Source organism: Mobula hypostoma, chromosome 21, assembly GCF_963921235.1.
Source record: "Mobula hypostoma chromosome 21, sMobHyp1.1, whole genome shotgun sequence".
Lineage (NCBI taxonomy): Eukaryota > Metazoa > Chordata > Chondrichthyes > Myliobatiformes > Myliobatidae > Mobula > Mobula hypostoma.
This window is the reverse complement of record NC_086117.1, coordinates 15,447,868-15,464,348: the sequence shown is the minus strand read 5'-3', so window position 1 is coordinate 15,464,348 and position 16,481 is coordinate 15,447,868. Positions and strand designations below refer to the sequence as shown.

General features: G+C 40.0%; 1 protein-coding gene across 4 annotated transcripts in view; it reads right to left on the bottom strand.

Moving 5' to 3' along the window:
- Positions 1 to 16,481, bottom strand: part of setx (senataxin) — a 115,710-nt gene that overhangs the window by 48,658 nt on the left and 50,571 nt on the right. For all 4 annotated transcript variants that reach the window (XM_063073485.1, XM_063073484.1, XM_063073486.1 and 1 more), the window contains 3 exons: positions 14,510 to 14,629; positions 7,568 to 7,733; positions 898 to 1,000 (listed from right to left, as the gene is read on the bottom strand). In XM_063073485.1, the coding sequence (XP_062929555.1) occupies positions 898 to 1,000; positions 7,568 to 7,733; positions 14,510 to 14,629 (389 nt within the window). The remainder of the gene's footprint in view (positions 1 to 897; positions 1,001 to 7,567; positions 7,734 to 14,509; positions 14,630 to 16,481) is intronic.

The window sequence follows — 16,481 nt, the reverse complement described above, 5'->3', positions numbered from 1 at the left end:
AGGAGCAGCACCACTAGGACTGCCACATCGGGTAACAGCTCCTTCCCTCAGGCTGAGAGAGTGAGGGATACTTGTCACCAGCAAGATCGACTGTTTACCTGTGCTGCGCAAAATATGCATTTTAATTACATATATATATTTTTTAAACTTATTTGTGGTAAATTTTTATTTTATGTGCCGTGAGAGATACGCTTTGTAGATGCACCAAGGTCCAGAGGAATGTTGTTTAGTTTGGTTGTACTGTATATATGTATAGTCAGATGACAACTTGAACTTGTCCTTTATCAGTTTGCTCAAGGGCCTATTGCTACGGGTCCCATTTTTAAGTCTCATTTTTATCTAATCTGGCCTATATAAGTGGGCGATTTCTTTCCCAAGAAGATAATAATTCATCATATGAGTTTTTTTTAAAAAAAACAAGAACTTGACAGCTTCAGGGTTATATGCACACTATTGTGATCCACAAACCAAATATTTTTTTAAAATTAAAAAAGCACATTTAGAACAGCTTCACCAAAAATTATCCTTTATCAATTAACACTCCAATTTCTAAATTGAAAAGCCAATTAAACGCATATTTTTACTGAGTTGTAAGCATCATTGCTCTGATAATCCATGGTACAGAGTTCACAATCTCAGCTACTTCCAAACTGGGAAGCAATATAATTACCATGTATTAAGAAAAAGTAGAAATGAATTAGCCGAAATCATTTTCTGTACAACTTTCATTATTGATCAAAAGCAGTATTGGCAAAGACCTGGAAAGCAGGCATCAAAGACAACCGAGGGAAAATTAAGTATTCTCATAATGGATTGTTTGTTAATCTTTATAATTTAGCTACATAATGTGAATGAAAACAAAATAATATTTTAACAAATATTTAGCAAGACATTTACCTTGCTTTGCTTTCTTGAGTTGTAATCATAGACAATCTGGCTGCATGAAACCATATCATCATCGACATCACCATCCAGATCATATTTTACATTTGTATTATTTCTAAAGCAAACAACAACACAGCATTATTTGTGATAAGCAACTTGCTCTCTATCTGCCCAACATTATAAGCATATATTGTAGCCATTCTTAAACTATAAATCACATATTCATCCCATACACAGCACTCACTTCATTGCCTACACACATGAACTAAAAATCTTTTCTATGCCTGTCACCCACTCACAGCACAGGAGGCAGCCACAGCAATGGACAAGCTGCTGGGGCTCCCGGGAAGTTTCCCTGCAGAGAAGAGCTGGTATCTGTGCCTGGTCGCTTCCAGCACTGGATGGATTGTTGCTGAGATGGGGACAGAGAATGAGCTTAAGTACGGGGGGAGGAAGTGGAAGTAGAACAAAGTCTGGGGTGGATGGGTTGGAAGGTGAAAAGAAAGGACAAGGGAGAAAAGAAGTTGGTTAAAGTCAGGTGGGGATGATGAGAGGCAGCAAATCAAGGGAGATGAGGAGGGTGCAGGCAAAAACATAAGCATGAGGAAATAATTAATTTACTGCTCTGACATTGAGCTTTCTTCGTGTAAAATTTATTTTTCCCCCACATTTTTACTTTCATACCCAGGGCTTCTTAACCTGTTCCTGCGATTGACCACATGCACAAGTTTGCATTTAAATGAGTCTCATATACTAAACCAAATCCTAAGCACAATTAATTTCAACAGTTGAAGTCCTGGAACCAGCTAAAATGTTTCAAAATTAACAGTCTAAATGCATTTAATGTATCTAAACCATTGAAACTTTTAATGAAAACCAACAGATTATGCAGGTTGACGGGAACAGAATTGATAAAAGGTTTTATGATTGAACATGAAAATACCACGGTGGGCTTCACAGCTGAACAGGTGAGAAGACAGCTGAAACGTCTCAACCCAAGCAAGGCTGCAGGACCTGATGGTGTCAGTACCAGGGTGCTCAAAGCCTGTGCCCCTCAGCTATGTGGAGTACTTCGCCATGTATTTAACCTGAGCCTGAGGCTCCGGAGGGTTCCTGTACTGTGGAAGACGTCCTGCCCCGTCCCTGTGCTGAAGACGCCGTGCCCCAGCGGCCTCAATGACTACAGACCAGTGGCATTGACCTCCCACATCATGAAGACCCTGGAGAGACTTGTTCTGGAGCTGCTCCAGCCTATGGTCAGGCTACACTTAGATCCCCTCCAGTTCGCCTACCAGCCCCAACTACGAGTTGAGGATGCCATCGTCTTCCTGCTGAACCGTGTCTACGCCCACCTGGACAAGCCAGCGAGCACTGTGAGGGTCATGCTTTTTGACTTCTCCAGTGCGTTCAACACCATCCACCCTGCTCTGCTGGGGGAGAAGCTGACAGCGATGCAGGTGGCAGCTTCCCTGGTATCATGGATTCTTGATTACCTGACTGGCAGACCACAGTACGTGTGCTTGCAACACTGTGTGTCCGACAGAGTGATCAGCAGCACTGGAGCTCCACAGGGGACTGTCTTGTCTCCCTTTCTCTTCACCATTTACACCTCGGACTTCAACTACTGCACAGAGTCTTGTCATCTTCTGAAGTTTTCGGATGACTCTGCCATAGTTGGATGTATCAGCAAGGGAGATGAGGCTGAGTACAGGGCTACGGTAGGAAACTTTGTCACATGGTGTGAGTAGAATTATATGCAGCTTAATGTGAAGCTTATATGCAGACTAAGGAGCTGGTGGTAGACCTGAGGAGAGCTAAGGTACCGGTGACCCCTGTTTCCATCCAGGGGGTCAGTGTGGACATGGTGGAGGATTACAAATACCTGGGGATATGAATTGACAATAAACTGGACTGGTCAAAGAACACTGAGGCTGTCTACAAGAAGGGTCAGAGCCGTCTCTATTTCCTGAGGAGACTGAGATCCTTTAACATCTGCCGGACGATGCTGAGGATGTTCTACGAGTCTGTGGTGGCCAGCGCTATCATGTTTGCTGTTGTGTGCTGGGGCAGCAGACACCAACAGAATCAACAAACTCATTTGTAAGCCCAGTGATGTTGTGGGGATGGAACTGAACTCTCTCACGGTGGTGTCTGAAAAGAGGATGCTGTCTAAGTTGCATGCCATCTTGGTCAATGTCTCCCATCCACTACATAATGTACTGGGTGGGCACAGGAGTACATTCAGCCAGAGACTCATTCCACTGCGATGCAGCACTGAGCGTCATAGGAAGTCATTCCTGCCTGTGGCCATCAAACTTTACAACTCCTCCCTTGGAGGGTCAGATACCCTGAGCCAATAGGCTGGTCCTGGACTTACTTCATAATTTACTGGCATAATTTACATATTACTATTTAACTATTTATGGTTCTATTACTACTTATTATTTATGGAGCAACTGTAACGAAAACCTATTTCCCCCAGGATCAATAAAGTATGACTATGACTATCAACACAAGATGGGTAGTGAACCATTATTTTAAAATACTGATATTGAACAGCTTTAAGACCCACATTTTACTGAAAACTACAGCAATATTGCCAAACATTTACAAAATCATTTAGAACTCTTGAGAAGACTGGATTGATACTTAAAATAAGACCATATCGAGTCTGCTCTGCCATTCCATCATGATTATCATCCTTCTCAACCACATTCATCTGCCTTCTCCCCATAACGCTTGATGCCCTTACTTAGCAAGAACATATCAACCACCACTTTAACTATATCCACTGACTTGGCCTTCACAGCAGTCTGCGGCAATGAATTCCACAGATTTACCACTCTCTAAAGAAGTTCCTCATCTCTGTTCTAAAGGGACATCCTTTTATTCTGTGTCCTCTCTTCCCAGACTTCCCCACTAGAGAAATCATCCTCTCTACATCCACTATCTAGGCATTTCAATATTCCATAGCTTTCAATTAGATCCCACTCCCCCCCCCGCCCCCATTCTTCTAAGTCTGGAAATAATAGCCCAGAACCACCAAACATTACTCACACATTAACCCTTTCATTCCCAGGATAATTCTAGTGAACTTCTTCTGGACCCTCTCCAAATCCTATACATCCTTTCTAAGAAAAGGAGCCCAAAACCACTCTTAATACTCCAAGTGCCTTATAAAGCCTCCTTACTTATATATTCTATTCTTCTTGTATCATCTGCAACTTGCATTTGCCTTCCTTAGCACCAACTCAACCTGAAAGTTAACCTTTAGGGAATCCTACACAAGGACTCAAGTTCCTTTGCAGCTCTGATTTCTGAAATTGTTTTTTTTTATTTAGAAAAGTCTACCCCTTTTTCCCTTCTACCAAATAGGACCTTATACTCAGGAGAGAATAATGACATTCAAATGGCAGCAATAATCAAGCAAGAGCAAAACATTCCTAAAGCAGCAAAAAGAACAAAGGTATTCCCAATTTCTGCTGTTTTCATTTCTGTGAGGTGCCAATCAAATGACTACATACCACTCTTGTGCTTCTTTCATTAACTTAAGTTAGAAGTTAAGAAAATGTCATTTACATCATTCTAGCCTGTCTTACACGCACCAGTTTCTGAATCATAAAATCTCCATGGAAAGGCAAAACAAACCCACTCGAAAGTTCCCACTTTTGGCTTCTGTGTCTCAATTGTTATATCCAAGCAAACTGGACTTCCCAGTTTGCATCCTTTTTTCCCTGTCTTAGTCCATTGTTCTGTTGGCTAGATATATATAGAACATAACAACACAGCACAAGCCCTTTGTCCCATGATGTTATAACTGCCTTCTAACCTACACTGAGATCTATACCTTCCCTCCTACATAGCCTTTCATTTCTCTATCATCTATATGCTTAGTGAAGTTTCTTAAATGCCCCTAATGTATCTGCTACACCAGCACCCCTGGCAAGGCATTCTATACACCTAGCACTCTCTGTGTAAAAAACATATCTCTGACATTCCCCTTATAAAGTCCTTCAATTACCTCAAGATTATGCCCCCTTATATTGGTCATATCTGGCTGTCCACTTGTTCTAAGTCTCTTATCATCTTGCATACCTCCATCAGGTCACCTCACATCATCCTTTGCTTCAAAGGGAAAAGTCCTTGATCACTCAGTCTATCTTCATCAGACATGCCTTCAAGTCTAAACAGCGTCCTGGTAAATCTCCTCTTCATCCTGTCTAAAGCTTCTACATCATTCCGATAATGAGGCGACCAGAACTGAACACAAGTGTGTAAGTATTACAGTGGAGTAAAGGAAATTACAGAGGTATGAGAGGGGAACTGGCCAAAATTGATTGGAAAGGAACACCAGCAGGGATGATAGCAGAGCAGCAATGACTGGAGTTTCTGGGAGCAATTTGGAAGGTGCAGGACAGATACATCCCAGTGAAGTATTCCAGAAGCAGGATGATGCAACTGTGGCTGACAAGAGAATTCAAAACCAACATAAAAGCCAAAGATATGGCATTAATAGAGCAAAAATTAGTGCGAAGTTGGATGGGAGGCTTATAAAAACCAACAAAAGGCAACTAAAAGAGTCATTAAGAAAAAGATGGAATATGAAAGTAAGCTAGCCAATAATACTAAAGAGGATAACAAAAGTTTCTACAGATATGTAAAGGGTAAAAGGGAGACCAAAAGTAGCTATCAAACCACTGGAAAATAATGTGGGAGAGGTAGTAATAGGGGAGAAGGAAATGGCAGACAAACTGAATAAGCATTTTGTATCAGTCTTCACCGTGGAAGACACTAAACGTATGGTGGACGTTCCAGGTGTCAGGGGTTATGAAGTGTGTGAAGTTACCATTACTAGAGAGAAGGTTCTTGGGAAACTGAAAGGTCTGAAGGGAGACAAGTCACCTGGACCAGATGGATTACACCCCAGAGTTCTGAAAGAGGTAGCTGAGGAGAATGTGGGAGACATTAATAATGATCTTTAAAGAATCAATGGATTCTGGTATAGTTCTGGTGAAATAGTCACCAAATGTCACTCCTCTCTTCAGAAGGCAGTGGACAGGAAACCATAGGCCAGTTAGTCTAATCTCAGTGGTTGGAAGATCTTGGAGTTGATTGTTATGGATGTGGTTTCGGAATACTTGGAGGCACGTGATACCATGGGCTGAAGTCAGCATGGTTTTCTTAAGGGAAAATCTTGCCAAACAAATCCGTTGAAATTCTTTGAAGAAATAGCAAACAGCATAGGCAAAGGAAAATCAGTGGATGTTGTGTATTGGATTTTCAGATAGCCTTTGAGAAAGTGCCACATCTGAGGCTGTTTAACAAGTTAAGAGCCCAAGGTATTATAGGAAAGATACTAGCATGGATAGAGTATTGGCTGATTGGCAGGAGGCAAAGAGTGGGAATAAAGGGAGCCTTTTCTCGTTAGATGTTGGTGACTAGTGCTGTTCCACAGAGGTCTGCGTTGGGACCACTTCCTTTGATATTATTTGTTAATGATTTTTATGAAAGAATTGATGGGTCTGTGGCCAAGATTGTGGCTGATACGAAGATAGGTGGAGCGGCAAATAGTGCTAAGCAAGCAAAGAGGCTATAGAAGGACTTAGACAGATTAGGAGAATGGGTAAAGAAGTGGCAGATAGAATACTGTGTCAGCATGTGCATGGTCATAAACTTTGGTAGGAGAAATAAAGGTGTAGACTATTTTAGAAATGGAGAGTAAATTTTAAAATCTGAAGTGCAAAGGGACTTGAGTCCTCCTGAAGTATTCCCTGAAGATTAATTTGCAAGTTGAGTCGGTGATGAGGAAGGCAAATGCAATGTTAGCTTTCATTTCGAGAGGACTACAATATAAAAGCAAGGATCTAATGTTAAGGCACCGGTGAGGCCTCATTTGGAGTCTAAGAAAGGATGTGCTGACATTGGAGAAAGTTCAAGGAGGTTCACGAAAATGATTCCAGGATTGAAAGACTTGTCACATGAGGAGTGGTTGATGGCCCTGGGCCTATAATCACAGGAATTCAGAAGAATGAGGGTAGATCTCAGAAACCTATCGATGTTGAAAGGCCTCGACAGAATGGATGTTTCCTATGGTGGTGGAGCCTAAGACCAGAGGACATGTCCTCAGAATAGAGGGACGTCCATTTAGAATGCAGATGAGGAACCTCTTTAGCCAGAGTGGTGAATCTATGGAATTCATTGCCACAGGGGGCTGTGGAGGACAAATCACTGGGTATATTTAAGGCAGAGGTTGATAGATTCTTGATTAGTCAGAATATGAAGGGATACAGGGAGAAGGCAGAAAGTTGGGGCTGAGAGGGAAATGGATCAGCCATGATGAAATGGCGAAGCAGACTCGATGGGCCAAATGGCCTAATTCTGCTTCTATATCTTATGATCTAACCAGGGTTTTATAGAGCTACAATGTTACCACATGGCTCATAGGCTTGAATGCTTATCTTAATCCCTCTCTGCATCTCTCTAGTTCCACAGAAGCCTCCTTAAAACATATCCTTTTTAACATGACTTTGACCTAATTCTTTAACACCACCTGCAAAGTAGCACTGATTTTCAGTTTTTGATGCATCTCTAGATATTTTACATTCGCCACAATATTGACTGCTGCGTCTTATAATTTTATTAAATAAAATGACTAATCCTCAACTACTCCTAACTTACCAACCTTGAACTGCGAATTTTTTCTATCTCATCGTTGTAACTTTGGCTTTCAATGATGGCCTGGAATGCCTCAGTGGGGTCACTGAGGTGGCCCCAGACTTTGGATCCAAGTCGATCTAGGATTATCATGAAGCACTGTAGAGCTGGCCAAAATGGATCAGAAGCATCACCTAGAATGGAAATTGGAGCAAATTGGTTCAAGACATCAATGCCAACTTGCAATTTAAGTGTTTGTCAATTTTTCTAGCCTATAACACCAAAGAAGCCATAATAAAGATATTGAACAATTTTCAGATGCAAAATTAAAGATTTAACATTCAAATGGCTGAATTAGCTACAAGATTTTGGGTGTTGGCGACCTCTTGCAGTTATACACAAATTTTTTTTTATTAGATTAGTATTAATAAGAATTTATAAGAAAATATCAGCAAGTCTGCATAGAACTGCTTGTTATTTATCCATGCAGGAGCCATCTATCCCAAGATTGATTAACAATGACTCTGTTCATTTGCGTGTAAAGTAAATGTTCCAAAGGATCAGCATATTTATAGCTTTTTTTAGATTAAAAAAAATTCAAGTGCTTTGAAGTATCTTAATTATTGTTTGGTGCATTTATATGTTGTCAGTTTTCTTAAATTATGTTTTTGATGTTTAAAAAAAGATTTTGAATGTTAAAACACAAAGGTATACAGAAAATTGGAGCTTGGTGTAAGCAGTTTTCTTTAGCTATTTGATGGGTCAGATTTGCTCTGGATCATGGCTGTAATATCCCAGGCTGTCAACCTCTCCGACATTGCATTGGGGAAGATACTGTAGGGGATTTGCTTTGAAGACCAGACCAGATTGGGACCATGTCTTTATTCTGGGGAATACACGAGTTCTAATTTATCCATAGGTCTTCATCACTAGCAAGAAAATCCTAGTCCAACAAATTACAATCAGGACTAAAATGCAAAAAAATGCAGTACATTTACACTCATGTGCAACACACACAAAATGGTAAAGGAACTCAGCAAATCAGGAAGCATTTATGGAAAGGAATAAACAGTCAGAATTTTGGGCCAACACACTTAATCGTTAAACTTATTTTTGGGATTATTTGAAATATTCAATTATATAGTCCATAAACATTATGATTGGGTGATTCTAAGACAAGAGTTTTAGGAGAAACTAATTCAGCAAATTTTTTTACAAAAGGTTTCAGGAACAAATTCAGATCTTAGTCTAAATGAGTTACTAATTTACTTTTTGGAGTTACTTGTAAATTATATCTTAAAATGAATTGAATTGAATTCACATACATGAGGAGTAAAAATCTTTATGTTACATCTCCATCTAAATGTGCAATGTGTAATCACAGTAATTTATAATAAATAGGACAGTCAATGTAACACTCAAATCAGCGTGAGTTAATCAGTCTGATGGCCTGGTGGAAGAAACTGTCCCGGAGCCTGCTGGTCCCGGCTTTTATGCTGTGATACTGTTTCTCAGATGGCAGCAGCAGAAATAGACCATGGTTGGGGTGATTCGGGTCCCCAATGATCCTTCAGGCCCTGTTTTCACACCTATTTTTGTAAATGTCCGGAATCATAGGAAGTTCACAACTACAGGTGAGCTGGCCTGTCCGCACCACTCTTTGCAGAGTCCTGCAATTAAGGGAGTACAGTTCCCATACCTGGCAGCGATGCAGCCAGTTAGGATGCTCTCATTATGCCCCTGTAGAAAGTTGTTAGGATTTGGGGGCCCAGAGGGTTAAAAATGTAACCAAGGCAAGTACATGTTTGATAGAGCTATTTAAAAAAGCATATAATTCAGATAACGGAAGTAGAATCATTTCAAGCGTGTATAAGGGTTTGTCAAATCTTAAAACACATTCGACTTCATACATTAAAACAAAATGGGAGAAGGAAAGAGGGATAATTATATCAGAAGAAGAATGGACAATAATATGGAGGTATCAATGGAAGTGTACAAGTTCACAGAAATGGAGTTTGGATGAAAAAACTTGATAAGATATTTTATTACACCCTCCCAGAAATCCCATTATGATAGTAACCTCCCTGTGTGCTGGATAAATTGTGGAAATCAAAATGCAAACCATTATCATATTTTCTGGGATTGCCCCGTTATCAAAGACTATTGGAGTGGGATACACAATGCCCTACAAGACATTTTTAAATGTGAAATACCCTTAGAAAGTAAGACCATATATTTTGGGTATGTACCTCAAGAATGGTTGAAAAGAGATAAATATTTAATTAATATATTGCTGGTGGCTGGTAAAAAGTCTCTTACCAGGAAATGGTTATCACAGGAGAGCCTAATTTTAAACACATGGATGGAAATTACAATGGATGTTTACAAAATGGAGAAGATAACAGCATCTGTTAATCATAACTTGGAACAATTTGATTCATACTGGGAAAAATGGTTGAACTACATAACACCTCATAGTCCTGATTTTATTCTCACAAATCGATGAATATGTTGTAAAAAAAAAAGATCACTCTCGACTTGCATATAGTTTTCTCCTTTTGCTTGTTCTTCCTTTCCTCTCTTTTCTATAGGTGTATACCTCAGATGTGGGCACGTGGCTAAATGGTTAAGGCATTGGACTAGCGACCTGAAAGTTGTGAGTTCGAGCCCCAGCCAAGGGAACGTGTTGTGTCCTTGAGCAAGGCACTTAATCACACATTGCTCTGTGACGACACTGGTGCCAAGCTGTATGGATCCTAATGCCCTTCCCTTGGATAACATTGGTGTCGTGGAGAGGGGAGACTTGCAGCATGGGCCACTGCTGGTCTTCCATACAACCTTGCCCAGGCCTGCGCCCTGGAGAGTGAAGCCTTTCCAGGCGCAGATCCATGGTCTTGCAGTCTAACGGATGCCTTTACTATACCTCAGATAAATATTATGTGGAGATTTGTGGCAAATATGATTATATGATATATATGTACAATATCTGAAATACATCTTATGGAAATGTTTGTTTGATGATGAACTTCAATAAAAATTACAAAAATAAAGGATTTGGGGGCCCATACCAAACTTCCTCAAATGGCTGAGGAGCCTTTTTCACCACATAGCTAGTGTGTACAGACCACGTGAGGTCCTCAGTGATGTGGATGACGAGGAACTTATCAAAGCATGTCAAAAAAAATGGACTAAGCCATAAAGAACATTATAGAAGGCTAAATTCATGTGGACCACTATTTACAAATTATTACTTAAGCCATAGGGTAGTGAATCTGTTGAATTCATTGCCACAGACAGTTGTGAAGGCCAAGCCATTGGGTATATTTAAAGCAGAGGTTCATAGGTTTTTGATTAGTAAAGTGTCAAAGGTTACAGGGAGAATGGGGTTGAAAGGGATAATAAATCACTATGATGGGATGATGGAGCAGACTCAATGGGCTGAATGGCCTAATTCAGCTCTTATGCCTTATGGTCTTGGTTTACCTGGGTTTTAAAAGTAGTAAGCTATTTTCAAAGGTATCTTAGCAAGATCATTTCCTCCCCCTTAGCATTGTCAAAACTGTTACTGCTTTCTGGAAAAGTATAAGCGTTCATGAGTTTCAACATCTCAATTAAAAGTGCTGATGTGAAAAGTTAAGCACATTATAATTTTGCGTTTAGTTTCAAAGTAAATCTCTCATTTGCAGAATTTATTCTCAAATTCATGCACATACAGAAGAATGTGCATTAATTGACTAAATAATTTATAGAAGTAATTTTACTTTCACTTTTGCCAAATTTGTGCACAGAAAGCTGAAATGAAACTACAACATGCATAAAAGGAAGTAGTTTTATTTAAAAGACAGGTGTTTCCGCCCTGGTGTAGTTACTTTCACTTGAAGGTGTTTCTTCCAGACGGAAATTTCTAACCACAGGACTACAATCAATAAACTTAAGAAACAGAATAGTTGGATCAGTCTCTCCTGTCTGCTCTGTCAGTAAGATTATGACTAATCCTCTTTGCTCATTTCCCCAAACTAATTCCACAATCTTTGAGTCCAAAAATATATTATTTGCAGTCTTTAATATTCACAAGAACATTCAGTCCTCTAGAACAAAGAATTTCAAAGATTTACAATCTTCTTCAAGAAGTTTAACTTCATCTCATTTCTATTTGGCCATCCCTAAGGGATGGCACTGATCCTAGAGTATCCTCTTGGTGCAATGGAGCCTTTCCACAAATCTTCCTCAAAATGTTGCAGGATTTAATGAAGTCACACTTTAATCTTTGCAGAGAGAATATATCAATCTTACTCAAACTTTCCTCCTAGGACAACTCACCCTGGGAATCTAAGTCACATCAACTCCAATCCAACTCTATCCTTCCTTAAAGACAGGGACCAAACTAAATCACAATATAACACCCTGGTTCACATTTTTACAGCTATGCTGTAGATATTTCATTTTAGCAGTTCTGAAAGAGCAGTCTGTTCTGCTTTCAGCCTGTTTGGGCTATTGCTGAAGATAAGGGATGCTGAGGAATGTGTGTCATCCAGTTAGGAAAGTTGGTCTTGAGCTTTTTTGTTTGGCGGGAGATGGAGAGAAGACACTGGAGAGAACTGGTCATAGGATTCAACCCAGTGGGGGACCATGATTCAATGGAGCCAGGTGCTGAGATTGACTGAGGATCGGTCAATATGAATTTTGGGAAGAGTTGAGCTCCAACTTGTTCACATTTGACCGTTTAATTATAATGGGCCCTTTTTGTTTTTTCTTTCTTCTTTTTCTTTACTTAGTCTTTAGTTAAGATTCAAAAATATAATTCCTTTAATTGTATGCAGTGTGCTGTCTGTTGTTTCTTGGCACTGAGTTGCAAATACACAGCATCCACACAAAATTGAGTCTGGGGTGGGAGAGCCGGTCTCAAGCTCACGGGATTGGCGGGACTAGAATGTGTATTCCCTAAATGTACGCAGACAAGGAAACCAGTGGGGTTTGAACAATATTCTGAGAGCTTTCACCAAAACCCTGAATAACTACTTATTTTTGTACTTCCCTCATAATAAAAAACAACATTATTTGCTGCCTTAACTGCATTTCATACCAACAGAATCACCGGTTGCATTTCATGAACTAGCACACCAAAGTTCCATTGGTGCATAACTAGTAGCTCACAGATTAAAATAAGTAATTGTTTTTGCATTCCTCAATGAGACCAACTTTACATTTTGTTTACACCATGAAAACAATTCACATTAAAAAAATCATTTACTGTTATGTTTGACTCAACGTTCATTTTCTTCATACACAGTTGTATCATTAACAAACTTGGCTGTGTTACACCATGCAATTCATTTGTCAAGATAAAATTTAAGGAGATTATTGTCAATTATAAGGGGCAGACAGGTCATTGGAGTCAAAGCAATACAGCAGGGAAAGAGGCTTTTCAGTTTAATTTGTCTCAACCAGCTAAGTTAGTCCTGTTGCTGGGTTTCAGATTGACTCATTTATTTATCGTATCAAAACATACAGTGAAATATGTTTTTTATGTTGACAACCAACACACCCTGAGGAAGTGCTGGAGGCAGCTTGCAAGTGTCACCACACATTCAGTGCCAACATAGCATGCCCACAATGTTCACCAGAACACCACAGGCAACAACAGTAACAAAAGAAAACAAAACAAAAGCAACAACATCAAAACAAGCCCCCTTTACTCCCTCCCATCAACTTAAACATACAGACAGACATCCAGCCCCAGGACAGACTGCTTCCAGGACTCTAACCACCAGTATTTGGCACAGACTCGCAGACATCAAGCCTCCAACTTCTGGACGTGCTGAGCCAGAGTCTTCGACCATCTGGCCTTGACTTCCAGACTCGCCAACCACAGAATTCTGAACTCCGGCCCTTGAGCTTCAGGCTCAGATGTACTTCTGATCCCAGAACTCAAAGACCTGTGGGAGGGGTCACCCGTTCTCGTGTCTCCTGCCCACATGCATCTCTGATCCTGGGAGTCGCCAACCAGCCCTTGTCCACAGGATCCAACAACCTCATTGCCATTGACCACAGGGATCACTGGCCTTCACCCTCAGCACCCACCAATCCGACATTCATTCACTGGAATCACTGGCATTAGATTTCGAAGCTCTCTGACCTGGACTCTGGTTCCTGCCCCTGACCTTTAACTCCCTTCAATCCTGCCCCTAAACAGTACCCTGTCTTTTAACTACCCTCAAACCTATCCCCAAACTTAGCCCTCTGAACCTTTCTAACCCAAGACATTTTCGCTGGTAATAGCAATTTCACAAACTTTGGCCCCCTACACTCTTGAAACTCCAGCATACTGCTAGTGTCTTCCACAGTGAATACTGATTCAAAATACTTATTCAGTTCGTCCAACTGCTTATCCCCCATTTCTACCTCTCCAGCATAGTTTTCCAGCAGTCCGATATCAACACTTACCTCTCTTTTACACTTTTAAATATCTGAAGAAATTTTTGGGATCCTCTATAATATTATTGGCCAGCTACCTTTGTATTCCATCTTTACCTTCTTAATTACTTTTTTTAGTTGCCTTCCGTTGGTTTTTAAAAACTTCCCAATTATTGTACCTGCCTCAACTACTTTCTTTGGCAGCTGGTTCTATATACATACATTATATATATATACACACACACACACACATACGTATACATACATATATATACACTTACATATACACACACACATTTATCTCTGTATGAAGTTAGTCCCCTTGGAACTCTCAAAATCTTTCTCCTCTCTTCTTGAACCCATGACTATGCCCCTCATGATTTCATACGCAACTATAGGGTCACAAAATCTAACATAATCAGCTACAACAGATCATCTCATCTTCTAACATCACCCAAAATATAAGCTAGCTCACTGAAAATACGCATTTCTATACCTTTTTTAACCACATCTTTATGTCATTTAATACAGCATTTACAAAAATATTCAGACACACCTGGTTTACTTTTCATCATGGTGTTCAGAATGGACTTCATGAAGTCATTCTGCTTATCATGGGCAAGTAGTAATGAATCCATAGCCTGTTCATCCAACACCATCAACAGCATGCAGATACCTATGTAAATAAAGATCTATGAAAACATGCACATTGCAACAATTCACTTCTTGGCAGTAGAAAGATACTAAGTATCTGATTTCAATACCATTTGTTACATAAAGAAAATGCAAGTAGAACACTTTCAATTTATTTGAAAGCAGCTTTGAAGGTTTATCGTACACATCAGACACACCGACAGAATGTTTTACTCTGCCAGATCATAATCGAGGTTATTATCACTGTCTTATATGACATTGTTTTGTGGCAGCAGTACAACCTAAAAACAAAAAAATCACTATAATTTACAAAAAAGAAATACATTTTGCAAAAGCAACAATGAAGTAAGTGTTCATGGATTAAAGGACCTTTCAGAAAGCTGATGGCAGACGGAAAAAAACTGTTTCTAAATTATTGTGCGGATGCTCCTGCTCTTGTACCTCCTCCCTGTTGGCATGGCAGTAACGAGAAGAGGGATGGGGAGGATCCTCAATGATGGATGGTGCCTTCTACAGGCACTGCCTCTTGAAGATGTCCTCGATGTTGGGGAGGGTTGTGCCCATGATGGACCTGGCTAAGTCCACAACCTTCTGCAACCTCTTGATTCTGAGCATGGAAGCTTCCATCGCAATCAATCTAAATGCCCGCCATCATACATCTATAGAAGTTTGCTAGAGTCTTTGGTGATGTACCAAATCAGCTCAAATTCCTAATGATGCATAGCCGCTGGTGTGCACTCTTCATGACTGCATCAGTGCGTTAGTCCAAAGATAGATCCTCTAAGATGCTGCTATCCAGGAACTTGAAGCTGCACTCCCCTTCCACCGCTGACCCCTCAAAGAGGACAACACAGAAAATCTCTCTTTCCAAAAGGAAAAGAAGGATGAACTAAAGGCATCCCCAAGAATAGTGCTTGAAAAAAGTTCGAGGGTTACTCACCAATTATTAGTGACTGAAATGCAAATAAAAACTTAGGTAGTACCCTTGAAAATACTAGCAGAAATATACTGAATTTTTGCCAATAATTTAAATGCAACAAAAGATGTTTGTCAGTTTAAAACAATTGCTGCAATGCGCCTTCCTGAACAATTTTCAACCTCATCACAAAATATACACTTCAATACAACATTACATATGACCAATGCCACAACAACATTTTTAAACAAGAATCCAAAAATTGAGAACAGGATATAACATAGTCAGGAGGGCAAATCAATTCCATTCAGTTGAAAGGAATAACTGATTTCCCGAAATTGTACTCTCCCCATGTCTGGTGTTCCTCCCTCCTTTTCTTTTTTCCAAGGTCTTCTGTCTTCTCCTATTAGATTCCCCCCTCTCCAGCCCTGTACCTCTTTCGCCAATCAACTTCCTAGCTCTTTACTTCCCCCTGCCCCTCCCGGTTTCACCTATCACCTTGTCCCTTTCATCTCTATTCATCTTTTTTTTCCCTCCAGTCCTGCTGAAGGGTCTTGGCCTGAAACTTCGACTGTACTCTTTTCCATAGATGCTGCCTGGACTGATGAGTTCCTCCAGCATTTTGTGTGTGTTGCTTAGATTTCCAGCATCTGCAGATTTTCTGTTTGTGATTGCTCCTCATGAATTATTTAATAGAACAGAGTTACATACCAAATTGCTCGCGCTAATCTAGAAAATAAATACAGCAATACTAATACATTTCCCCAATGTAGGATGCAACGCGTATTTTTTTTATATATATAAACTGCAGATTACTTTAAATTAGGCAATTACTCCTCCTAACCTAGACAGACTCTATATGTAGGTTAGTAGGTTAATTGATCATATGCAAGTAATTGAGTAGCATGCGTTCATTGGGCCAGAAGTGCCTGGTACTGTGCTGTATCTCTAAATAAAT